The sequence below is a fragment of the Ochotona princeps genome, chromosome 5 (genome assembly GCF_030435755.1).
Source record: "Ochotona princeps isolate mOchPri1 chromosome 5, mOchPri1.hap1, whole genome shotgun sequence".
Lineage (NCBI taxonomy): Eukaryota > Metazoa > Chordata > Mammalia > Lagomorpha > Ochotonidae > Ochotona > Ochotona princeps.
Window position 1 is genome coordinate 73121855 of NC_080836.1, and position 26656 is coordinate 73148510.

The 26656-nt window shown below is 42.3% G+C and overlaps 1 protein-coding gene and 1 pseudogene across 2 annotated transcripts in view; both read right to left on the reverse strand.

The window, feature by feature from the left end:
• Positions 1 to 26656, reverse strand: part of RFTN2 (raftlin family member 2) — a 77744-nt gene that overhangs the window by 43461 nt on the left and 7627 nt on the right. For both annotated transcript variants that reach the window (XM_058664789.1, XM_058664788.1), the window contains exon 3: positions 24524 to 24685. In XM_058664789.1, coding sequence (XP_058520772.1) covers positions 24524 to 24662 — 139 coding nt within the window. In that variant the 5' untranslated portion in view covers positions 24663 to 24685. The remainder of the gene's footprint in view (positions 1 to 24523; positions 24686 to 26656) is intronic.
• On the reverse strand, positions 16938 to 17480 carry LOC118757854 (U6 snRNA-associated Sm-like protein LSm7; annotated as a pseudogene).

The window sequence follows — 26656 nt, forward strand, 5'->3', positions numbered from 1 at the left end:
CCTACCTAGGCTCCTGTAACCACAGGGGAGACTTGGAGGAAGCTCCAGGCTTCTGGCTTTGAACCAGCCCAGCTCCAACCATTGCAGTTATTTTGGAAGTGAGCTTGTGGATGAAGACCTTTCTGTCTCTCCCTCTCTTTCTCTCTCCATGTCTCCCCCTCAATTTGTAATTCTGCTTTTCAAAATAAAAAAAGAATGTACATCATCTGATGTCATGTGGAGATGAACAGTGGCGGTGGTCACACAACCAGTGAAAGTCTTTATTGTCAATGAATAATACACCTGACAGTGGTTAAAATGGTGAATTTCATGTCTATTTTATTACAATAAAAAGATTACATATCAACTATCCCATAGTATGTATACAACACACATTTTGTTTGCCTATTCATCCCTTGATAGACACTAGAGTCACTTCCTTCTATCTCTTGGCTATTGAATTGTGAAGAATTCTGTTATGAACATGGGTGAGGTTTTTGCTTTTGAGGTTTTGATTATTCTAGATGTATAATTCATACGAGGTTGCTAATTTGATTTTTAAAAAGCATTTAGGACCTGGCGGCGTGGCTTAGTGGCTGAAGTCCTCACCCTGAACGCGCCGGGATCCCATATGGACGCCGATTCTAATCCCGGCAGCTCCACTTCCCATCCAGCTCCCTGCTTGTGGCCTGGGAAAGCAGTCGAGGACAGCCCAAAGCCTTGGACCCTGCACCCGTGTGGGAGTCCTGGAGGAGATTCCTGGCTCCTGGCATCAGATCGGCACAGCACCAGCTGTTGCAGTCACTTGGGGAGTGAATCATGGGATGGAAGATCTTCCTCTCTGTCTCTCCTCTATGTATATCTGACTTTCCAATAAAAATAAATAAATCTTTTTTTAAAAAAGTATTTAGAACTTCCATACATATATATGTTTTAACATCAAGTTACATCATTCTATGCTGTCATCAATAGTATACAAAAGAGGCTGGTGCGATGAGTCAATTGGCTTATCTTCTCCCTTGCAGCCCCAGCATCCCATACGGGCACTGGTTTATGTTCCGGCTGCTCCACTTGCCATCCAGTTCTCTGCTTGTGGCCTGGAAAAGCAATGAAGGATGGCCCAAAGCCCTGGGACCCTGCACCCATGTGGAAGACCTGGATGTAGCTTTTGGTTCCTGGCCTCAGATCAGCTCAGCTCTAGCTGCTATGGCCTCTTGAGGAATGAACCTTTTCGCTGTAAATCTGACTTTGCAGTAAAAATGCATAAATCTAAAACCAAAACCAAAAATTATTCAAGCTCTTTGCTCATTTTTTTTTTAACAGTGTTAGTTGTTTCTTAATTAACTCAACAACAAAGAAGTTCTTTGCATATTTAGATTAGTAGAGGTTCTTTTTAATTTTTTAAAAAAGATTTATTTACTTGTATTTGAAAGGCAAGGGCAGAGAGAAATCTTCCATCCACTGGCTCACTCTGCAAATGGCCCTAACAGCTGGAGCTATCCCAGTCTAAAGCCAGGAGCAACAGGGGCCCAAGGACTTGGGCCATCTTCTAACGTTTTCTCATGTGCAACAACAGGGAGCTGGCTTGGAAGTGGAGTAGCCAGGATGCAAACTGATAATCATACAGAATGAAGGCAATGCAGGTGGAGGTTTAACCTACAATCCCATAGTGCCACTCCCCTCCGAAGGAGTTCTTTGTATAGTTTGAATATAAACCCCTGATCAGATATATAATTTGCCATTATTATCAGTTTTTTTTTTCTTGGAGTTTTAGGTCTTTGCTTGAGTATAACGCTAAATTGCAATTCCTATTAATTTAAAAATGTATACAATTTCCCCCTCAAAAATAGTGTAAGAAAAATAAACATTTTACTACTTTCCAGTTGTATTTGGTTATTGGTAAGGCAGATTAAAAACAAAAATTTTAAAATTAGTGGAAGTGTAACATATTTAAAAATGTAATTTGAAAATGCTATTTAATTGACAAAGACAAAATATAAAAGTATGCATTTTGTGGAAGATAACATAAAAACTATGAAAGGAGGTGGATGTTTCATTTTTATGAAAGTGTCTCTTATTAAACTGCAAGATTCAGTCATACCATAAGGTCTGTGCCTTGGTTTGGAAATCCTCCTGGCATTTTAATACCTGTAGGCCAGGCCAGGTGGTGACTGTGAGGTAGTTACCATTCTGTGTGTGACATTCATTGTCTTTCCACTTTGCATAACTGGTCAGCTCATTGCTTGAGGTTTCAATCAATGAACTGTAAAAGAAACTCTTGAGGGAAGACTGTGAGACTTGGCTGTTGTTTGAGAATTTTCCATCAGTAATCCCAGGCAGGGAGAAGAAAGTTCTGCTCTCAAACTTGGCAGGATAGATGTCAGCGACTTGGAAAAAATCTGGCATTCTCTTAAGAAGTGCAGCATCATCAACATTCGTGAGAAGCCTGGGAGTCCTGAATGTGGGAGAAGAGGGCATGGAGGGCTGGGAGGCAGGAGCCGAGTGTTCAGAGGTTTTTAGCACTATCTTTATTTCACTTGATTTTCTTTTAAAAATGTTTGTGTAAAAAGATTTTATTTTTAAAAATGTCCAAAAATGTCTGCAGAGGCTTCTGTTATAGGTGAAAAATAAAATCACTAAGAAAAACAGCTAATTTTGTGTATATGTACATATATATACATATATATGTATTAGATTTTATTTATTTTTATTGGAAAGACATATTTCCAGAGAGGAGTGACTGAGAGAAAGATCTTCCCTCCTCTGCTAACTCCTCAAAATGGCCACAATGATCAGAACTGAGATGATCTGAAGGTAGGAGCCAGGAGCTTCATCTATTCGTCCACGTGGTGCAGGGTCCTATCGACTGCTTTCCCAGGCCATTAGCAGGGAACTGGATGGGAAGTGGAACAGCTGGAACATGACCTGATGCCCATATGGGATTCTTGTGCTTAAAGGGGGAGGATTAGCCAATCGAACCATTGCACCAGCCCCTTTTCTTTCCTTTAGTACCAAAAATAATGGTATGTTTTATAATCAATGGCATCTCATAGTCAAGAAAAATGGTTACGTATACATACAGCAAAGTGACTGCACATATGTTGGCTAAGAGGATGAGGATTTTAAGAGGACTTGATTTAGTGACACAGAAAATCCCAAAGATTTGAAGTTGGTGTTGTGGTATAGTGTTAAGCCACTACCTGTACTGTTGGCATTCCATATGGTGCCAGTTTGAATGCTAGCTGCTCCACTTCCAATCTAGTTCCCTGCTAATTGCTTGGAAAAGCAGCAGAAAATGACCCAAATACCTGGGCCCCTGCACCCGTGGGGGAAATCCAGAAAAAGCTCCTGGCTCCTGGCTTCGAACAATGTCACTATTTGGGGAGTGAACCAACAGATGTCTCTGCCTTTCTCTGTAGCTCTACTTTTCAAATCAATCTTTTAAGAAGTGCCAAAGATTTAGCAGCAACTGAAAGATTAACTGGTTTAATTCTGAGTTGCTCAAAACATAGTAAGCAAAAAAATCTGACATGATATGTTTCTATATGTTTCTTTCGGAGCGGGGGGAACCATGGAAGTCTGACATGATATTAATCATAAGGTACTAGGTAATCCAGTGGGCTCCTGGGTCGTCTGGCAGAGGACAGCTTCCACATGAAGGGCGCTCACTGAATTCTGTGCCCAGCAGACCAGCTCTGGGATAGTTTCTGCTTAGTTTTTTTCTCTGTAGTGTTCATCATTATACTACTAAAGTGTACTAGAATATTCACCTGATGACTTATTTAATATCTGCCTTCCACACCTGAATGAATGCAAGGGTTTGTATGTTTTGTCCATGGCCATATCACTATACCTAGAATAGTGCCTGGCACCCGGAGATTCAGTTGACATCTTTCGACTGAATAAGTGATTTGAATGGACTAACTTAGAGGCAGGAATCAATACATTCAAAAGAAAAGTGGTCAGGGTAGGTGACAGTAAGGAGGTGATTATCCTTTCAACACCATCGGGGTGTTTGAAGGACTGTCCCATGGGAGAGGCTAGTCGGTGCTTAATCATGCTGAGTCAGTTGTACCAAGGAATTTTCACATAAGCTGCAGATGGCAGGGTGGGACAGGACATGCTCATGTGAAAAAACATCTCTGTGGTAAAGGAAAGTGGCAAAGAAACAAAGATGAAAGAGATTTTTGTTCCACTTTACTGGAAAGAAGACTGCCAGCAACCTCAAAAATCCAGTACAAAAGTAACTCCTTTCTCGACAAAATAGGATTCTCCACTTGCTCTTCGCCAAAAGGCCAAGAAGCGATAAAATAGGAATTCTCAAATAGCCCATCCATTGCTTCTCGGCCTTTTGGCGAAGAGCAAGTATAATATCAAACAGTCTATCCACTCTTTCCGTTAGGAGGGCAAGGAGCCAGCTGTACCTCCTCACCAAGGGTCTGTTGCTGGAATAGGGTGCTGGTGACTTGCACATTTTAATCATTTGGACATATTTTGACTGTTTTGGTACTATCTGAACCATCCATGCTTCAGCTCTACATTTTAATTTTCGTTTGTGTAAGAGGACTTTATTTCAAAATGAATTTATATACTTCATAAAGAATTATAGAACTAGATAAAACCAGAATCATTTAGCGTAACAGCAAGCTGTCACACAAATACATACAACGAAAAGGAAACTTGCTACTAATTTCTAGCTGGATTCTGTCGTCTGGCAGAGAAGGAGCCTCAGATCTGCCTTCTTTGTAGAAAAGGAAAATCAGCCATTGGGGAGCTGTTTAAGACACAGTAACTCCAAAGGGACTGGCAAGTCACACCTTCCACAAGATCCAATGTCATCTAATTCTCTGTGCATGTGACCTAAGAACCTCTTACGGCCAATGCCAAGTCATGGGATTAGAAGTAGCAAAGGCACAATGATAGTAACAAAAAGGAGAGATGACACCAGGCAGAAAAAAAGATGAATTATAGAATTAGATAAAAGGACTATGAAAGCATTAAGAAATGGGTGACTTAACAGGGCTTTACATATACCATTAGCACAAATTAATCATGATGATGAATCAACCTCCACTTTCTGTTTTGGAATAATTTTCAGAGGCAAAGATGTGTATGAGTTAAAACTAAGTTCCAGGGGCTGATGTGGTGACCTAGTAGACTATTCGTCTGTCTACAAGTGCCAGGATCCCATATGGGCGTAGGTTAGTGTGCCAGTTGCTCTGATTCCCATTGAGCCCTCTGCTTATGGCCTGGGAAAGCAGCAGAGGACAGCCCAAAGCCTTGCACTCTTGTACTCACGTGGGAGACCCAGAGAGAGCCCCTGACTCCTGGCTTTGGATCAGGTCAGCTCTGGCCATTGCGGCAGTTTTGGGAGTGAACTGTTGGATGGAAGACTTCTCTTTTTGCCTCTCCTTCTCTCTCTGTAAATCTGCCTTTACAATAAAAATAAATTGATTTTATAAAAAAACTAATCACCAAGGAGATTGCTAAAGCAAATAAAATTGTTGCTTTTTAACAGCAGATTCTTGTCAGGTAGAGAATGCTTGAGGGAACAATGGACTAAGTCTAGCTCTTCTGGTCAAATTTACATCTTTTTACACTCTGAATGAGGTAAGGTTATTGTCTTGGGTGAAAATGCACTAGGATGTTAATGTAAGAAACACACACATGTAATTTTCAGGAAGAATTACAAACTGAGGAATCTAGAAAAGTTATAAAGGGATGAAAAATACTGCGATCAGTACTAATACATATAACATTAATACAGACTCACATATGCATCATTTTCATCCTGGGAGTACTACTTTTCATTTTACTGTTTCAAGTGTGCACAGTCTCCTCTCTGGAGGCCTGCGTCTTTTGATATATAGCTAGCATCCAGCTACAGGTAACAATTTTTATGGTCAACACCTTCAAATATTCATTCAAGGGTCAACTGAATGACAAGTGAATGTGACATCAACATGTTCAATGAAGAAAGCTGTAGGCTGTTCATGGAGCACAGACTCTGGGACCAGAATGCCTGGGTTAAACATCCCAGCTCTGTCACTTACTAGCCTGGTACGTTACTTCCCTTCCATGTGTCTCAGTTCCCTCCTATGAAAAATGAGAATAGGAGCTGGAGCAGTGGCTCAACAGGCTAATCCTCCAATGTCATGTGTCGGCATCCCATATGGGAGTTAGTTCCAGTCCTGGATGCTCCACTTTTGATCCATATTCCTGATTATGGCCTGAGAAAGCAGTAGAGGATGGCCTAAGCCCTTGGGTCCCTTCATCTACATGGGATACCCAGAAGAAGTTCCTGACTCCTAGATTTGGATCAGTTCAGTTCCACTGTTGCGGTTATCTGAGGAGTGAATCAGTAGACAGAAGAGTTTTCTCTCTGCCTCTCTTTCTCTCTGTACATCTCCCTTTCAAATAAAAATAAATAAAGAGAATAGTCATAGAATCTACCTTCTATTGCTGTCAGCAAGTCTAAATAAATTATTTTTTTTCTCTAGAAAGTAACTGATATGTAGAAAGTGCCATGCAACTGTCAGCTGCTTTGTTAATAAAAAGTCCTCTTCCCCCATACAAGGAGAGGATGCACTGTTCTTGTTAAGAGTATGAGGATCGAGAATCAAGATGGCAGAATAGGGTAAGGACACGTTTAAACAGATGGAGAAATATTAGCCAGTGTGAAGCAGAGAGGGCACATTCCAGGAAACAGGAGAGGACAGAACAACAATAGAGGGGTACCTGGAGACTGACAGACACAGAAAAGCAGCAGACAAAACGGTGTGGTGTTGCAGTGACTGATACCCCAGCAGCATTCAGTGAATGGGGATCTGAATTCCACCAGCAACAAGGTGGGAAGGGATGTTTACTGAGAACTCCGGAGGTGAACCCAGAAAAAGAACTACGCATCCTGCTGGTCTGTTTGATAGGTCCCAGATAGGCAGTGTGGGAACAGGGTGGATTTCACAGCCCAGTCTGTCCCCTAGAGCCGAATTAGGAACCATTTTGCTTAAGGAGGCTAGAGCTATGGGGCAGGACTGTGCATACACTGAGCTGGTAGTGAACTCATTTCCGGCTCAGTGAACTGCAACAACGTGGCATTCTACGGGTTCCACCCAAGACAGGTCTAGGTAGCGCTCAGATCTGACAGCCAGAAGATCAAGAACTCTAGAAGTGGTACATCAGGCGCCATTTTGTACACTGTGGCAATAGCTTTAGGACTGCAGGGGACAACAGTGAACTGTGCATGTGCTGAGCTGGCGAGAACTCACTGAGCTCCATGGATTGTACACATGGTCCCACAAGAAAATAATACTGATTGTGGCATCGTACGGGTCAAAATAGGTCCGTGTGACCTTCAGACCTAGTGGCCAACAGGTTCTGGCAAGATCAGCACCACCTCCAACCTAGCTGTATAGGACACCTGCTGTCTTCCTAATCCTGGGAACTGCTCCAACCGGAAGTGGGAGAAAGGTTGCAGATACAACAGTGCAGCCTCAGCACGCTATCACAGGAGGAGGAGAGTGGTGAGCCAAGCAACCAAGGTGGAAATCTAACATAAGAACCCAGACCTGGAACTCACTGGAGAGAGTGGCACAACTGACTGCCAAGAGCTCTGTACCAACTGCAATAAGTAAAATCGCATTGTAGACCTATGGGTGACACAGCTTAGAAACCTGTCCCAAGGAGAAGACTCTGCTAACCAGAAGTACAATGACCAAGAGCAAAAGAAGAGACAGAGGTACGATGAATATTACTGAAAACTTCCCTAAAAATGAGCAAAACCCTTTGTCCAGCTCAGAGTTCAGTGAGGAAGACATCAAGTTGTTGATTTTGTTTTGTGGCTTTTCATTTAAGGGGATGTACAGTAGCTGTGTAATGGAGACTATCATATCCAGATGTGAGGATACAATGCAGTATGTATCTCTACTTCCAAAGATGGGCTCCCAATGAAACTGTTTACTGTATCTTCACAATAAGATGCTGGGTTCTGCCATTGTCCATGCCCGCAATGACGGACATATGACTGTGTATGGGGAACTGTACTATGGTAATGATACAGGAGAACTCAGTGAGGGAGGAGGGATTTGGGGAGGGGATAAGGGAATTCCCAGGGCCTATGGAACTGTATCATAAAATGATTTAAAAAAAAAAAAAGAATATGAGGAGCCATGTGGCTGGCGCAATGGCTCAGTGGCTAAATCCTCGCATTACACATACCAGGATTCCATATGGGCCCTGGTTCAAATCCTGGCTGCTCCATTTCCCATCCAGCTTGCTGCTTATGGCCAGGGAAACCAGTAGAGGATGACCCGAAGCCTTGGACCCTGTACCCACTTGGGAGACCCAGAGGAAATTCCTGGTTCCTGGCTTTGGATTGGCTCAGCTCTGGCCATTGCGATCATTAGGGAGAGTGAACCAGCGATTGGAAGATATTTCTCTGTGTCTTTCCTTCCCTCTATACATATTCCTTTCCAATAAAAATTAATTGAAAAAAAGAGTATGGGGATCAGAAAGCAAACCACCTCAGCTGAAATCCTGGCTCTGTCATTTATTGTATTATCTATAACAAGTGACTCTATTTCTCTGAAATAGGGAAAATAATACTAACTTCACAGACTTGTTAGCATAATTGTAAACCTAGCGTTTCCTATAATGTAAGCATGCAAACAGCAACAATATCATTCTGCTTTGATAAGACAGTTTCAAATGAAATTGTCTTTAGCGATAAGCTACTGCTGCTTTTAAAAATTCTTCAGGAAAAAAATGTGGTGGGTGTTTGGTGCACTGCTTAACATGCTGCTCTAGAACCCCACACCCTGTACTGGAGTGCCCCGGGGAAGAGTCCTGGTCAACTCCCAGCTCCACCTTCCTGCCAGTGTGTATCCTGCATGTAGCAGGAGATGGCCCAAACACCTGGGTCCCTACTGCCCAACAGGAGAACTGGATTGATTTCCTTTCCCCAACCTGGCCCATTCCCACCTGTTATTGGGAGCATTTACAGAGTGAATCAGCAAATGCGAGATTGTACTATATCTGACTCCTTGAATTGAAAAACAGAAGAAAATAGTCTCCTTGGGCAGTCCCATGGCATAGCAAGTAAAGTTGCCACATGTATGGTTTGAGTGCTGGTTTGAGTCCTGGCTATTCCACTTCCAAATCAGCTCCCTGCTAATACCCATGGGAAAGCAGTGGAGAGTGGCCCAAGTACTTGGGCCCCTGCACCCACATGGGAGATCTGCAAGAAACTCCTGGCTTCAGCCCAGCCCAGCTCCAGCCATTGTGGCCATATGGGTAGTGAGCCAGCACATGGAAGATCTCAGTTTCTCCCTCCCTTTCTTTCTCTATCTCTGCCTTTCAAATAACTAGTTTAAAAAATCTCCAGCAGAGAGATCATAATAGGGATTTGCAATTTCCCCCAAACATGGCCCAACTCTGAGCCTGTTCTACTTCCCATCCAGCTCCCTGCTTGTGGCCTGGGAAAGCAGTAGGGAATGGCCCAAAGCCTTGGGATGCTGTACTTGCTTGGAGACCTGGAGGAGGCTCCTGGTTCCTGGCTTCAGATCAGCTCAGCTCTGGTCAATGCGGTCACTCAGGAAATGACCCAACAAACATAAGATCTTTCTGTTTCTCCTCCTCTCTGTAAATCTGCCTTTCCAATGAACATAAATATTTTAAAAAAATAATAAAACCCCTGAAATGCAGATTATTATGCAATGTATCTAATTAAAGATTTATTTATTTATTTATTCTTAAAGATTCATTTATCTTTTATTGGAAAGTAGAATTTACAGAGACAAGGAGAGACAAAGAGAAAGATCTTCCATCTGCTGGTTTACTCCCCAAATGGTTGCAATAGCTGGAGTTAAGCTGTTCTGAAGTTAAGAGCTAGGAGCATCTTTGAGGTCTGCCACATGGGTGCAGGGTCCCAAGGCTTTGGGCCTTCCTCTTCTGCTTTCCCAGGCCACAGTCAGGGAGCTGGATGGGAAGTGGAGCAGCTGGGACCCCAAGGCTTGCCCATATGGTATCCTGGTTGATGCAAGGCAAGGATTTAGCCAATAGGCTATCACACTGGGTCCCAATGTCTCTCATTAAAAAAAAAAAGTGACAATTACTTCAAATCCTTGAACTTTGTATACCCCGAGTGAGATGGGTTTGGGGCTGTTCATGGCCTTTGGCTCATTTGTGTATGATTTGTGTTTTGAATCATCCCAGGAGTTGGCAGACCACAGCCTTCCCCAGTCCAGGCCAGGCCACGTGGGTCTTTGTCTACCAGCTCCCGCCTCCTCTTGGACACTGAGAAAGTGACCCAATTTCTCTCCATTAGTAGGGACAGGAGGAGGATGAAGATGGAGGGTTAAGGTCCGCTCTGTTAACCAATGGTCCTCTTTCCTGCGTCATTGCTATAAAGAAAAGACAACTGAGGCCATGCAAAGAAGAACAACAACAAATGCGGGAATTATGTGGGGAACTTCCTTTTGAGTCATGCCTTTGAATTTTAACGATGTTTTAAGACTGCGGAAAGGAGACTGAAAGGCTGTTAGAAAGGCTTTGGGCATTCGAATTGGCTTCAGCTGCGAGATGTGAGGAAGGGCAAGGCTGGGAGCGGAGGGGTGTGCAAGTGTCGTGGAGCTCACCAGAGCGACCGGATTACCTCACCCTGAGGGCTCAGGGCGTGAGGCCAAGCCTTTGGTTGGATGTCCCTGCCATGTAACATCAGAGGCTCTGCTGCTTTGTAAGCACAGGAAATGAGGGGCGGTGGTAGTTGTTTTGGCTGGAACTGGAACAGCACAGGCGGTGGGCAGCAGCTGCAAGCCTTCTTGCTCGTCCTAGCTCCCAGCCACCAGCAGTCATTCTCTCAGTTCTTTGGGGGGAAGGCACAAATGGCATTGCTTACAGCTTTAATGGGCGCGGCTGTTACTGTTGGGCTGAGATGCTCTGTGGTTGGTAAAAACTTAGATTTTACAGGGCTATTGGGAAGAGAACTGATGGAAGGAAGCATTTTGTGATTGCTTTGAAAACTAGACAAATACAAAGTGAATTTTCATTACCAAATGAAAACGTTGAAAGTTAAGTAGCATGTGTTCTTTTATTCTTATACATTCTAAAATTAATCACCCATAAGCTTTGTAAATGCATTTTTGTTTTAAAACTTCATGGGCAAAGACCAAATTTTAAAATTGGAAAAATAATCATATCCCAATATAAAACTAGAAACCTGTTCAATGCTAAAAGTTTTTCTTTAATTTTGTAATTCTATGAAAATAATCTAAGATGTATATTTTTTCCACCAATTTACCCCTGATGATTGGTATCTATCTTTGAAACACTCATGAAACATTATTTCCTCAAATGCAAACACAACATGAAAACACTAGCAAGTAGTTTTATTACATTTTCAATCTCCATGTTATACCCAGCAATTAGAGTGGAAAATAATTAGTAACATATTCTAAGGACATAGTTTGAGCCAGGCACTACGCAACATGCTTTTCATTTAATTTTTAATTAATTCTTATAGAAAACCTATAAAGTAGGTATTATTCTCAGATGAGGAAACTCGGGAAGAGAGAGATTAGGTAAGTTGCATAAAACGTTCCTAAGTGGTGAAGCTGAGACTGGGCCCAGACAAAACGTCTCTGGAGCCCGTGTCCTCTGATGCCTACTGAAAAGTAAAGCCATGTTGATTTGCATCATATTAATTCAGAATTTGGGAAAATGCAGGCATGAGATAGGCTCCAGTTTTTAGACTGTGGTGAGCTGTTGAGTAATTTAATGTGTGGAGTATATGATCCACTTTTGAAGGAGTATATGATTTACTTATCAAGATGATTTAAATAATTTGGACATAAACTATTACACCAAGCACATTTGGCTTGTGTTATCTTTTATGTTTTTGATGGAAAGTACCACCTTGGTAGCTACTTATCAGTCACTTACTTTAGTTAAGGTAATACAACTGCCTCTTTAAAATATAGTTAAACTTGACAGGACACGTAGACCAATGGAACAGAAATGAAACCATGCTTCTACTGACAACTGATCCTTGACAAAGCTGCCAAAAACATATACCAGAAAAAGGAAAATCATTTCAATAAATGTTTCTGGAAAACTGGATATCTGCGTGCAGAAGATTGAACCTCACTTGCCCACCTCTCACCCTACACAAAAATCAACTCAAAATGGACCGGAGATCTAAATGTAAGGCCTGAAACTACGAAACCACTGGAACAAAAAAAATAGGAGAAACACGTCAAGATATTGGCACAGGCAACAATTTTTTGTATGAGATCCTAAAAGCATAGGCACTCAAAAACGAAACTAGGTAAATGGGATTAGATCAAAGATGAAGCTTCTTTACAGCAAAAGAAACAATCAACAGACTGAAAGACAACCAACAGGGTGGGAGAAAATAGTTGCAAAAGATGCATCTGACAAAGGAATAATATCCAGAATATACAAGGAATTAAAAAACCCTCCACAACAAAAAACAAGCCAGTTAAGAAGTGGCCAAAGCATCTGAATAAGATATGAATAATTCTCAGCAGAAAAAAAATAGAAATAGGTGAAGAATAATGAAAAAATTTTCAATATTATTTGCCACCATGGAAATGCAACTCAAAGCCATAATAAAGGTATCACTTTGCCGTAATAAGAACAGTTATTTTCAAGACAAAAACTAAAAAATGTTCGAAAGAGGTGGAGAAAAGGGGGCCCTTACTACAGTTAGTGGGATGCAAATTAGTATGGTCATTATGGAGAACAGTATGGAGATTCCTCAAAAAACAAAAAATAGACAACGTAAGAACCAGTTATTTCTCTTCTGAGTATATGTTTAAGGGATATAAAGTTGTCACAGGACTCAGACTCCTGTGCTCACTGTAGTAATATTTACAATAGCCAAGTTATGGAGCCAACTTAGGTGTCCACTGATGAATGGATGGATAAAGGAAAATGACAGGTGTACACAACAGAATATTATTCAGCGGTAATGAAATCCTGACTTTTGCAGCAAAATGGAACTGGAGACCATCATTTTAAATTAAATAAGCAGAGACAGGAAAACATTGTGCGTTCTTTCTCCGGTATGGAAGTTTAGAAATGAATCTGAGCTAAGAATAGTAATTCTTAGAAGCTGGGCAGGGTGAAGGAAAGGGTATGGAAGAAGGATAGGCAAAAGTTAACAGGATCCTGACAACCTCTTAACAGGAGGTCATGTGCGTGGAGCAGGGGGGCACTCCAGAGTGGAGCAGGTGGTAAGGAGGAAGCTTGGATCCCAACCATGAAGACTCCCAGACCTTCACCACAAACTATTAATACGAGCAACAAGAACTATATCCCAACTGCCAAGGAGGCCACAGGGAATTGGATGCCCTCGGAGGCCGAGTACTCTGAGGTCACCCACCCCCAACCGGAACTTCCGCAGGGGATGGAAGAAGTCCAAACACTACCGCGCAGAAACCAACGTCATCGGAAAGACAACCAGAAGCCCTGAGCGGTCCGCAGAAACAGAAGAACAATAAATGTCCTTCAGGACCAGGGAGGAGAGCTTTCTCTGGTCCGAGCCTGGCTCCACCTCTGGACTCCCGCCCTCCCTCGCAACGACCATCGGGATTGCTTCGAAAACCCCTCACAGCAAACAATCATACAAACTAAAAAAAACCTAAAATAAATAGACAAACAACAGAAAGTAGAGCTTGAAATCTGACAGGAAAGAGCTGGCGTGGATTGGCTCATGCCTCGCTGGGTGGGACACAAAGATTAGTTACTCCTCACCATGGTGTTGAGGATTTTCCTGCACCCCCCCCCAAAAAAAATGTTCTGCACCTTAAATGTCGACAAATATCTTGTTAGAGTTACAAGCCAGTCTAGATTATCCTAAAATCTGCCAAGATTAGCAAAATTATACTTCAACACAACAAATGGCTAAATACTAAAATGAAATAGACACGAGACAACTGAATGGTACCTTATAGCCATTTTAAGGTATATAGGAGCCGGTCCTGTATATAAACTAAAATTGAAATGTCAATGAGCTAATCATAGGTTGTGGTTAGGACTTGCTTTTTTTTTTTTAACATACTGGTTACTCAAAACCATGTCAATTCCATAATATTGCAAATTGCTGTTGATGTTATATTGGGACTCTTAATTGACTGTGATGATATTCTACCAGCTCTAACTTCGGACCAGAAATGGTCTCCCCAAGAAACTGTTCAACCCATCTGGACAATAAGTAGCTGGACTCTATGCTTGTTATATGTTTGCAAGGAAAGAATCTTGATTGAATTTGAACTGTAATACTGCATCAAAGTGGAGGAATCCACCAGGGGGGAGGGGAGGGGGAGGGTGGGGAGATTCCCAGAGCCTATGAAACTGTCACATAATGCAAAATAATTAATAAAAAAAAAAAGTTAACAGGATCAGCAGGTAAAATCAAAGGCACCAGGAGTAACAGACACCACAACCCAATGGGGATGACTGCATTGTAAACTGGAAAGCAGGGATATAGGCTGTAAACTTAAGAAAAGCTAATGAAATAGAAATGGTAATTGCCTGATTTGATCAGTTTACGCTACATATATATGTTGAAATATTACATTGCATTCCATCGAAGTGTACAAGTATTGCATGTTAATCACATGTTGAAAAGTTAATGGGAAGTGCAATTAAGTTTATTTTGGATTAAAAATATTTATCCACACAGTTTTCTCGTACTGTGCACATACATGAACTTTTGAACACCCCTTGTGTAGTTCATTATCAGAGGGAGAGACATGAAAGACCAAATTATGATTATTTTTTTTTAAGATTTATTTTTATTACAAAGTCAGATATACAGAGAGGAGGAGAGACAGAGAGGAAGATCTTCCATCCAATGATTCACTCCCCAAGTGAGCCACAACGGGCCGATGCGTGCCGATCCGATGCCAGGAACCAGGAACCTCTTCCAGGTCTCCCCACACGGGTGCAGTGTCTCAATGCATTGGGCCGTCCTCAACTGCTTCCCCAGGCTACAAGCAGGGAGCTGGACGGGAAGCGGGGCTGCCGGAATTAGAACCGGCACCCATATGGGATCCCGGGGCGTTCAAGGCAAGGCCTTTAGCCACTAGGCCATGCCGCCGGGCCCAAATTATGATTATTTTAAACTACTGCAGCTCTTTCACATGCCACATTCCACTTGCTCTGTTTTACTCATGGATTTCACACTGAGCACAGAAGTTTCTTGCTGCTGGGGCTTTGAGCACTTTGTCTTTCTGCCTTGTTTGCCCTATACTCACTCACTTCTTGGTCTTTCAACATTTTTTGGGGGTAATGTATATAGAAATATAACATATCAACAACAACAACAACAAAAAGACACAAACTGTATTTAGAACTTCCAACATTTGGGTAAGCATCGCCCCTTCTACATGGCCAGCCTTGAAGAGGCCTCATGTTTCTCCAGCTTGTCACAATCCACTTCCTTCTTCTTTGAATTCATTCGACTTAAACGCATACCAATCCTTCACTCCTCTTTTTAGGTCACTATTCAAGAATTCAACCATAAATGTACTTTTATGTGCTTACATTGTGTTTACAAGATTCATCTTGTTTAGCTCGGGTAATTATAGCTCTCCCATTTTCATTGCATCTAGTAACATATGGCAATTACGGCCTGTTTTGCTCTGTACTGTCTATGGCTGCTTTAGGGGCACAGTTGCATAGTCATGGTTATGATTACAAGGCTTGGGGCCAATGCAATGGCTCAGTCAGCTAATCCTCTGACTGCAAGTGCCAGCATTCTGTATGGGTGCCAGTTCCTGGCTGCTTTGCTTCCCACCCAGATTCCTGCCTAGTGCCTGGGAAAATAGTGGAGGATGGCCCAAGTCCTTGGGACCCTGCATCTGTGTGGGAGACTCAGAAGAAACTTATGACTTCCAGCTGTATACTTCGGATCCACCTCCCTGTTTATGGCCTGTGAAAGCAGCTGATAATGGTTCAAGCCCTTTGGCCCCTGCATTCACGCTGGAGACCTGCAAGAGCTTTCTGGCTCCTGGCTTCATACAAACTCAGACCAGAGCTGCTGTCGTCATTTGGAGAGTGAACCAGTGAATGAATGATCCTTTCTCTCTGTCTCTCCTTCTCTCTGTACATCTGCCTTTCAAATAAAAAAAATACTAAAAAAATAATGTCTGTGGACATCCTTGCATATGTCTCATGATACACATGCGCACACAATTGTGCTAAATATTCAGCTAGGCACATAATATCAGTATTTTCCCCCCAAAATGGTTATAACAACTTAGCAATGTCTGATATTGTCGTGTTTTTAAACTTTTGCCACTTGAGATGACTTTAACAGTTTCATATGTTCGTTGGTCACTTGGATTTCCTGTTTTGTGATCTCCTTGCTTGGATCACTTGTCCATGTTCCCATTAGATTGTAGTTTTCTTGTTCATCTGTAGTTGTGTTTTGTATATTCAGGTACAATCTTTTTTTTTTTTTTAAGATTTATTTATTTTTATTGGAAAGTCAGATACACAGAGGAGGAGAGACAGAGAGGAAGATCTTCCATCCCATGATTCACTCCCCAAGTGACTGCAATGGCTGGAGCTGCACCGATCCGAAGCCAGGAGCCAGGAACTTTCTGCAGGTCTCCCACATGGGTGCAGGGTCCTAAGGCCTTGGGCCATCCTCGACTGCTTTCCCAGGCCACAAGTAGGGAGTTGGATGGGAAGTGGAGCTGCCAGGATTAGAACTGGCGCCCATATGGCATGTTCAAGGTGATGGCTTTAGTGGCTAGGCTACCGTGCTGGGCCCAAAATCTTTTTTCTTTTTTTAATTACACTCATTTTTTACATCTCAAATGAAAGGGTACACCTTCTAAGGAGATTTTCTGGATCTGTATCTCAGTAGTCCAGGTGGAGGTTTTCTTTGGGGGGGGGTTTGGGGTTTCTGTGAGGCTGGGGTAGGCAACAGGGTGGGTTAGGTGTCCTGCTGCTGGAGGAAGGGGTTTGGGATGGCCTGCAGGCGGTCCTGTGGACAGATGACCACCATTGTCAGCTTGTATTGGTCATCCAGATTTCGCAGGTGCTTGATGGTGCTGTCTAGCGCGAGGTTCCGCAGCAGGTAGAGGTCTTCACAATCCCACTGGCTTCTCAGTCTTCCTGGAGCTTCACCCGGATGGTCTTATTGATGTAGTTGCACAAGTCCAAGATGCTCTCCTTCTGCCCCTCCTTGTCCGCCACCTTCCTGCCCTGCATCGCAACGTGCGTGGAGAGGCTTTTCTTTGTGCATCTGTGATCCTTGTTATACTATCACAACCTGGCTCACAGCAGAGACAGCATACATTGCACTGCCTGCCTGCTTCCCAGTTTCCTTCAGTCGGACAGTCACTGGGCTGCAGGGTCACCAAAAGTCAGGACTAAGCTTTATTTGTTATTATCGTTGGTAAAGATTTCTTTATTGACTTTTTTTGTGTGTATGTGTGAGTTACAGAGAGAGAAGGACAGATAAAGACAGAGAAACTTCTTCCACTCACTGGTTCACTCCCCAGATGGTGCTAGAGTCAGAGCTGATCAGATCCAGAAGCTTCTTTTCTGGATCTTCCACAGAGGTGCAGGGTCCAAAGACTTGAACCAAACTCTGCTGCTAGGCCTTCAGCAGGGAGCTGGATCAGAAGTGGAGTAGCTGGGACTTGAAATGGTCCCCACATGGGATACCAGCACCAGAAGCAAAGGTTTAGCCTACTATGACATAGTGCTGACTCCTAGACTTTACATTGTATCCTGGCTCTTAGCTTGGGAGCTCAGTAACTATGCCTTCAAAAAAAATAGATATCCACCAAGATACAAGAAACACAGAAGAAAAAACAACATAATGTAGATAGCCTACGGAAATGTATTTGTGTTACCTCCCAACGTCAAGAATTTTGAAAGTGGGTCAATTGCATGCTATTATTAGAGATTCTGCTCTGTTTCCACACAGAATGAACCGTTTCCCACAACAGTCTGGATTTGTGTGGTTTTATTATTTTCTTAATCAAAATGTCTCACCATTTCAAACATAGTAGAACTCACATCTTACTACGACAGATTACACAGATACTTGTGTAGCCTTTGTCACTTCTAATAATTTTTTATTATGTAGTTTGTTACTTTTGAAAAAAGCTTTTAACTGCTTAGGGAAATGTCCAACAACTTATTAGACTGAGATAGACAAAATTCATCAGAACCCACAAATTTAATCTCCTTAAAAAAACTTCAGTTCTGATTTTTAATCTCTTGTTGATTTTTTTGGTATTTTTTCCAGCAGTGTTGCATCTTTCTTCTTCAGCATTTACAACTGACAATTTCCTGCTGTTTGAAACACTGCCCTTCCCTGCAGTTTGCTGGATGTTTTCAGTCCCTCCATTTTTGAACTGTCTTTATTACAGTTATGTCCTGCAGCTCAGCCTGTGTCACCTGTATTCTGCCCATATACTTTTTTTCCTTTAAAATTTTTTTGATGTTGTTTGCATAGTTGAGAAGGATATACTGCCTCTCTTAGAGAGCTTACTATTGATATTCCTCCTGGAAATCACCACCTCCAGGTGTCCATCTGCCCATATGCTCCATTTCCAGTGTCTCCCATGCAGAATGCCGGCAGTGGGACTGCACGTGGGCCAGACAGCAGCTGCCCCTCCTTCTAGAAGAGGTGTCATCATCTCCACTGTAAGTGAGACTCGGACTGAGGAAGTCAGCCTGCAGCCCTCATTCCTTTGGCCCTTCACACTCAGCCCGTCACAGGCTAAGTTCCTCCTGCGTAGCATCTGTCATGTCTATCTCTCGCATTCCATCCTGATTCCTGCCCCTCACCTGCATCAGGCATGACCACCACAGGCAGTCTTCAAACCTGGTTTCTTGACTCCATGTTTTGCCATTGTAATCCTACCTCAATCTTTTAAAAACGCTTCTCTGTACCTATCAACTACGTCAAAAAGCCTTTATAGTTCTTTATTCTCCATGAATTGAGTTTTAACTTCTTTGCTAAGTCAGAACCTTATATGCTCCACTTTGATCCAAATTTATTTTCTACTTCTCACCTAGAAAACCTTTATGTAACAGTTTTGTTCACCAGTCCTTAAACATGCCTCAACTTGGCAAGACGGAGAGAAAGATCTTCCTTTCGCTGGTTCACTCCCCAAGTGGCTGCAATGGCCAGAGCTGAGCAAATCTGAAGCCAGGAGTCAGAAGCTTCTTCAGGTCTTCCACACAGGTTCAGGGTCCTAAGGGTTTGGGCCGTCCTCTGCTGTTTTCCCAGGCCACAAGCAGGGAGCTGGATGGGAAGTGGAGCAGCCGGGACATGAACTGGCATCCATATGGGATCCTGGTGCTTGCAAGGTGAGGATTTAGCCAGTAGGCCATTGTACTGGGCCCCATGGCTGAATTTTCGATCTTTTTCTTTATATCTAAGCCCTATTTTGTCTTCAAGGGTCAACTAAAGTTCTAGCTCAAGTTCTAACTGATGCTACACAAAATTGATTTCTTCGTTTCCTGACACTTGTTATTGCATAACATTACCTCATATTGTAATTTTTTTTATGTCTTTGTCCTTCAACGAAAGGCACTGGCAGTGCTCATGTGCTGAACACTACCTGATATGGAATGTGCAAAGGGAGCATCTACTCAGGTTGACTAAATGGAATATAAGGTACTGGAGGACAGAACCTTGTTTCTCTCTTATTTCTCTTCTATTTCCAGTGCTTACCAGTATTTTCCACAGGAAGTATGTGTAATGTTTATTTACTGCTATTAGTGGTAGTGATGAAAGACAAATAATTTCTTGTCCTAAAAATAAAGAAGCAAACTGAAGACCTGCAAAATTTATTCACCATATTTTGCAAAATTTTACTGGTAATTTAAATAAGGAAGCTATTACTGCTCCTCCTCTTTTGGTGTTTTTTGTTAAAGTGTTATAGGAGGGTATTTTACCAGTAAAGCTATTAATACTTTAAACCCTTAAGGCTATTATTTAGATTGTTTCTGGGATTGTACAAGGAAGTAAATTAACCCTTTGTGTCATTTGTAGAATTAACAATGTTGAGAGAGAGAGAGAAACAGAGCAATGAGTGAACCTTCCCCCAAGTGCTGGCTCACTCTCCACATATTAGATAGTCAGGATCTGATCAGGCAGCAGGTGGGAGCCAGTAACTCAATCCCATTTTCCTACCTGGGTGACAGGGACCCAAGTACTTGAACCTTCCTTTGCTACTTCCCAAGGTGCACATTAGCAGGAAGCTAGAGTTGGGAACAGAGCTGGTACTTGAACCCAGTATGCTGAAATAAGGTGCAGGTGTAACAAGTAGCTTATTAGCCACTAGGCCAAGTAGCTACCCCTTAATTTAACTTTTCATTAGGACATTCTAATAATAACACACTCCACACAAGTATCACACACTCTCATAAACACATGGACATGGATATACTGTCAGAATCATGTAAGTTCCTAAAAAATTAAAAATAGAACTATCTTAATGATTCATCGACCCACTACTGGGTATATGTGTCCAAAGGAAATGAAATCAGTCTATTGAGGAGACATCTGCATTCCCACGTTTATGGCAGCACAACTCACAATGGCTCAGAAATGAAAACAACCTACCCTTCTATTTAAAGAAAATGTATAAAATTTTATGCAAAATTACATAAAATTTAAAAAATATTTATTTATATGCACACATACACATACAATGGAATACTATCCAACTTTACACAGTGTGATGTCCTGTTCTTTGTTGTGACAATGTGGATAGAACTGGAGGTCATTATGTTGATTATGCTTAGTAAAAAAAAGGTAAAGACAGACAAATATTGCACGATCTCAATTGCACATGGAATTTAGAAAGTTTATTTCATAGCAGTTGGGAGGAAAATAGCCCTGACAAGAGGCTGGGGAGGATAGGGAGGAGAGGGACAGGTTAGTGGATGGCTACTAAGTCATAAATGGGAGAAAGAAGTTCTGGGGTTCTGCTGCACAGCAGAGCAACTAGAGGTAATGATGTACGTTCCAAAAACAAAAAGCAAAAATCAAAAACATCAATTTTGATTGATTTTACCACAAAGAATTGAAAAATGTTTGAGGAGACAGATATGGTTATCCTGACTTGAACATATACAATACATACATGTATAAAGACATCACAAAGCCCTTTATAGAAGAAGCAAAAAAGGAGATCTGTGAAGTCACTCTTGCAAAAATGCATCATTTTGTGGCTAGGATAAGAAAAATGCAAATGAGTCCTTAAAGTGAGCATATTGCTTATCAACAATTAGCTAGCATATGCCAGAAGGGAAATGCAGGCATGATTTTAATGTCCCCAGGCAGTTGGTTAGCAAATTTCCTTCAGGAGTTAGGGTAAAAGGAGGGATGAGACTCACTATACCCCCGGTTGTGGAGATAAAGGCTGTTCCCACCAATAGGCTAAGGACGGTCGCTCTCCATGCAGCTCGTTTTCCATTCTCATCTCTGAGCCAAAGTAAGTCTAGGAGGAAGCCTCATCAGCGACCCATTCCACAGATGAGCAAACTGAGACAAAGTTTGTCAAGTGGCCACAGTCAGTGACACAACCTGGGTTCACACCCCAGGTCCTAGGACAGACTCCACAGCTTAATGCTTAACCCTCCTGTGGAGACATGATGAACAGCGGGGTAGCGTAAGGGACAGGGCTGGGGCTTGCGGAGAGAGGAGGGAAGGAGAGACGAGCAAGTGTAAGCTCCTTTGTGTTCTGCCTGTACATGAAGGAAGGGGTAGAGAGTAGGTGACAAATGAGCTTATTTGTAATTAGGAGGATAAATCTGCATTGAGATAAAAAAAAAAGTAACATTGCATTCTCCCCAAATAAGTATGTCACCTTATTTGAGGTTTCATGTCACCTTATTTGAAATGTACTTGTAAAATTGTGAGGCAGGGCTGGTAGGGATAGAGAGAAAGAGAGACTTAATGGAAGTAACCACAGTCACCATGGCACACTGGGGTATTGCAAAGTGTCCCCTCCAACTGCCTACTACTATCGGTACTTTACTGTCTGTCCCATGGCCTCTGTTTGGAAGCAAACAAAGGGCAGTCATATCAGAGACAGGCTTCATGAGCACACACAGCTGCCACCAGCTCATTTGTTCCCCCAAAGACTGTTCATTCCACGGTGGCCTCTGAGAGACAGGAGCTGCCACTGCTCAACGCTGCTTCCAATAATCCCAGGACACAATCACCAGCGCCAAACAGAAGCTGGCCTGGGTCACTGCCTCTCCCCGCCAGCATGCTGCAGTGACAGGTGGAGGTCAAAGAGAAGAAGGTGGCGTGTGCCACTAGGATGACACTGAGGTTTGGTTTCTGAAGCGAAGGAAAAGACACAACCAAAACTGGAAACCAAAACCAGTAGAACTGGAGGGAGATGAGGCCTGGGATTAGGCGGTGCTGTTACCAAATTGGACCTAGGTGACCTGGGTGCCTACATATGAATTAGTATTCACAGTTCTGCCTTCAAGTGATACTGCTCTGTCAAGTGCAGTGCTCTGTCACTCCCTCTACAAACCTAGCCTGGATGGTAAGAGAGTACAGTGGTCTCTTAGAAGAAATGGCTAAAACCAAAGTGGCTTTTTGTGTAAAGTTGTAAATGTTCCTGATTGAAGAGTGGTTGCAATTGCTGGATCTTTTGAGGATGTTGACACTGTGGGAAGGAACTGAATGAGAAGCACCTTTCAGGTTGCTTTGCATTCCATCATCCTATGGGAGACTGTGAGCTTATTTTAACGAGCAGAACAAAATGGCTCTGGCTTACATTTGTAAGAATATTTCTAGACAAGGTTTCTAATTAAGAAATACAAGTGTTCAGGTCCTGTGGAATCATAAAAACTAGTCTTCAAAAACTGATGAGGAGGGCCTGGCACGGTAGCCTAGTAGCTAAAGTCCTCGCCTTGAATGCACCAGGATCCCATATGGGTGCTGGTTTTAATCCCGGCAGCTCCACTTCCCATCCAGCTCCCTGCTTGTGGCCTGGGAAAGCAGTCAAGGATGGTACAAAGCCTTTGGATCCTGCACCCGCGTGGGAGACCTGCAGGAAGTTCCTGGCTCCTGGCTTCGGACTGGCACAGCTGTTGCGGCCACTTGGGGAGTGAATCATGGGATGGAAGATCTTCCTCCCTGTCTCTCCTCCTCTGTGTATATCTGACTTTCCGATAAAAACAAACAAACACCCTCGCCACCCCCCACCCAAAAAAAACTGATGAGGAAGACTAGGGTAATTAATGAAGTGAACAAACATCATGTCAAAAAGGTTCTCGCAAGTGATTTTTAAGTACAGAAAACATTCATAATACTGGTTGTTTCTCTGATCTTCACCATTTTATTTACCCAGTTTTTGGATTCAGGAATTAAGAAGAAAAATAAGAACACTAATTTTTTTCTTTTGGTAGCTCAATCCTTAACTAAAAAAGGAACATGAGCATGATAGAAGTACAAGTAGAGATTTTTGTGTAAGACTCTGGAAGGGAGAATGTTTGCTGGCCAGCTCAATTTTTGACAAAGAAAAATGGGCTGCTCTTGCTTTTTGTACAAAGATGCACTGTTTCCAGAGAAACAACCCAAAAAAGGGGGGGGGGGTAGAATTTCTGTTTAAAGTTGAAAAAAATGAAGATTAGTATCTAGCATGATCACTCAGCATCAGTTTCTATGAACTGATTAAATATGTGGCTTTTTAAAAAAAATTACAATTTAGTAATAAGGAGTTAAAATACTAAAATCTGGAAATCTTAACAGCAAGCTTTAAATTTCATGGATAATAACTTGTCGTTAAAGATTATAGTTCTTTTTAAAACCTGCTTTGGCCCTGCAGTTGTGTTGTTCTCTAAAGTTTCCCGAAGAAACGAGGCAAAGTATTTGTGAAATCAGGCTGCCTCCGCTCCCTCGCTAGAGCTGCCATCTGGACTTGTTTATTTGTGTTTCCAACTTTATGGAACAGAGCGTTTCTCTGTTAGGGGCAAGGCACCTTGTCCCTAAAGCAAAGGAAGTGTCTTACAGGAGGCCACCTTTTACTCCCTTCCTCCTTTCAAACTTCAAGTTTGATCTGATCAATATGACCAAAGGATGAGCTCACATAATCACAAAATGCAACACGGGCAGCAGCCTCTGAATCGCGTGAACAAACACTCCTCCACAGTGCGATGCAAGCAGTATTTTCCACAGGCTTCTTTCTCGTCCCTTTCACATCTTTTTCAAAGCACAAACTGTCACCAAGGCTTTTATAGCTATTTGGTCTGGGAATCAAGCCTATCTCATGGATTCTTCTACAAAAATAAGTATTTGACTTAAATAAGAACTGTTCTCAAGCAGTTTTTCTAATTTTGTACAGTACAGATGAAACATGCTACAAAAGAAGAAAATTCTTTCCAAATACAATTAAAGCATTGCTAGACTGATCATATTATCTATGAAGAAAAGTTTAAACATTTGCAAATTGACACTTAAAAAATTACTGATCTCTTATCTTTGGAACACTTAACAAATAAAACAGAAACAAAAAAGTACCTTGCAATGTAAGATCCAGCAATACATATTCGTAAGCCAATTCTGTCTTTGTTTCCACTTGTGGTCTCTTCAGAGTAGAAAATATTTTTCCAGGGCTGCTATCATCAGGATCTTCCAGCTTTCTAAGTCCGCACCCCATGGCAAAATCTGTAAGGAATTAAACTGCAGGAAAGGGGAGGTGAGGCAGCAAATTCTGTCGTTTAAGCGCCGAAAAGAAAGTACAGACTTAACTGCTTTGATTTCATTTCCAGCTAAATCACAAATATCCAAAAAGAAAACATTTGGGCACAAAGAAAGGAGCTGGAGACTTTTACTATCCATTTTTCTGTAAAGTCACTGAACCCATGATTACGGCTCTGAGAGGCTGGGCTTGGTTTTAGAGAAACACATGCAAGCTGCTACAACTTAGTGGAGAATTTCCATGCCACGTCAATTTCCAGCCAGCCCCCTACCAGAGTTCTGTGGCTCAGAGCACCAACAGAGCTTTGTCTGTCCCAGCTGGCTGGATAATAAAAGAGGTGTCCAAAACAGAAACAAAAATGCAAAAGTGCAATTCGAAGGTAACGATTTGCCAGTAGAAGGTGTGTACAGACACAGGCTACACAAATCTTTCTCTGTTTTCTCTCTTCCCTCTGTCCTGTGCCCAGCCTCCTTCCCCCGCTACTACTAAGAAAGCAAAAGCAGAGGCAGAGGGAGGTGCAGGAGAGGGGAGGAGGTTCCTGGCTAGTGGAGGGCGGGGGATCACCACTGGGGGGGGGGGGGGATGTAGAAATGTATTGTCAACATGGTTGGCAACAAAAATCATTTCCAGAAGGGAACGTGGCTTTATGAGGAAGCTGTTTTCTGATGTCTAAAAGGAGAAAAATAAAGTTAAAGAAAAAGGTGGTTTAATATTTAGGTAGTGTTTCTGAGGATTTATTGTCATACAGCTTTTTTTTGGTAGAAAAATATGCTAATTAAAGCTGTCAAGTGCAACAAATTTATACAAAATATTTTCATAAGAGGTTTTTATTTAATGGCAAAGGAGAGGCAGTTGTGTGAATAATTAATTTCCCCAACATCCTTAAAATAGTTTAAATTACTCTGCTAGTTAGAAGGCTTATAAAAACTGGCATTGTTGTGATGGAATGAGTAAAGCCATTGCCCTTGGTGCCAGTGGGGAGCCGGTTCGTGTCTTATTGAAGAGAGCTCATGAAACCTCAAAAGGGAGATGTATTAGTTTCTAGATCATTACTAGTTTTGGTCTCTTCCTTCTGATTGTCTTCAGATGTCTTATTTCTCACAGGTGTTTTGTTTATTGAATTTACTTGAACAGAGGGAAGAAAGGAGGGATGGAGGGGAGAGGGTGCGCCCACGTGCTGCTCCACTGCATAAATGCCTAAAACAGCTGTTGCTGGGTCAAGTCACAGTCCGGGGCTTCTCGGTAGGTGCTGAATATCCAGTTACTTGGACCAGCACCTGCTGCTTCCCAAGGTGGGCAATAACAAGAAGTTAGGGTCAGGCGCCAGAGCCAGGCATTGTGCCCAGAGACCCTACGTAGGAATGTGAGCATTCAAAGTGGAATTTTAACCACTAGGCAAAATGCCTGAACTTCCCAAGTTTTTTTTTTAAGTTTTATTTATTTTTTATTTGAGAGGCAAATTTACAGAGAGAAGGAGAGACAGAGAAAAAGATCTTTCATCAGCTGGTTCACTCCCCATCTGGTCACAATAGCAGAAGCTGAGCTGATCCAAAGCCAGGAGCCAGGAGCTTCTTCTGGGTCTTCCATGTGTGTGTAGGGTCCCAAGAACTTTTGCCATCCTTTGCTGCTTTCTCAGATCACAAGCAGGGAGCTAGATGGGAAGTAGAGCAGCCAGGACACGAACCGGTGACCATATGGGATGCTGATGCTTGCAGGTAGAAGAATAGCCAATTGAGCCATTGCATTGGCCTCAGTAAATCTTTTTTTTTTCTTAACAAAACTTGTGAGTTTGAAATAGGCAAGTTCCATCAGTTTGCATTGTAGAGTGGAGTCTGCTTTAAAGAAGATGGTTTCAATTGAGGTAAGAAAAGAGGGAAATGCTACAAGGTTACTGAAACTGTCCAGTTGGGAGCTGACTACCGACTGAACAAATGCGGTGGTGCATCAGTAAG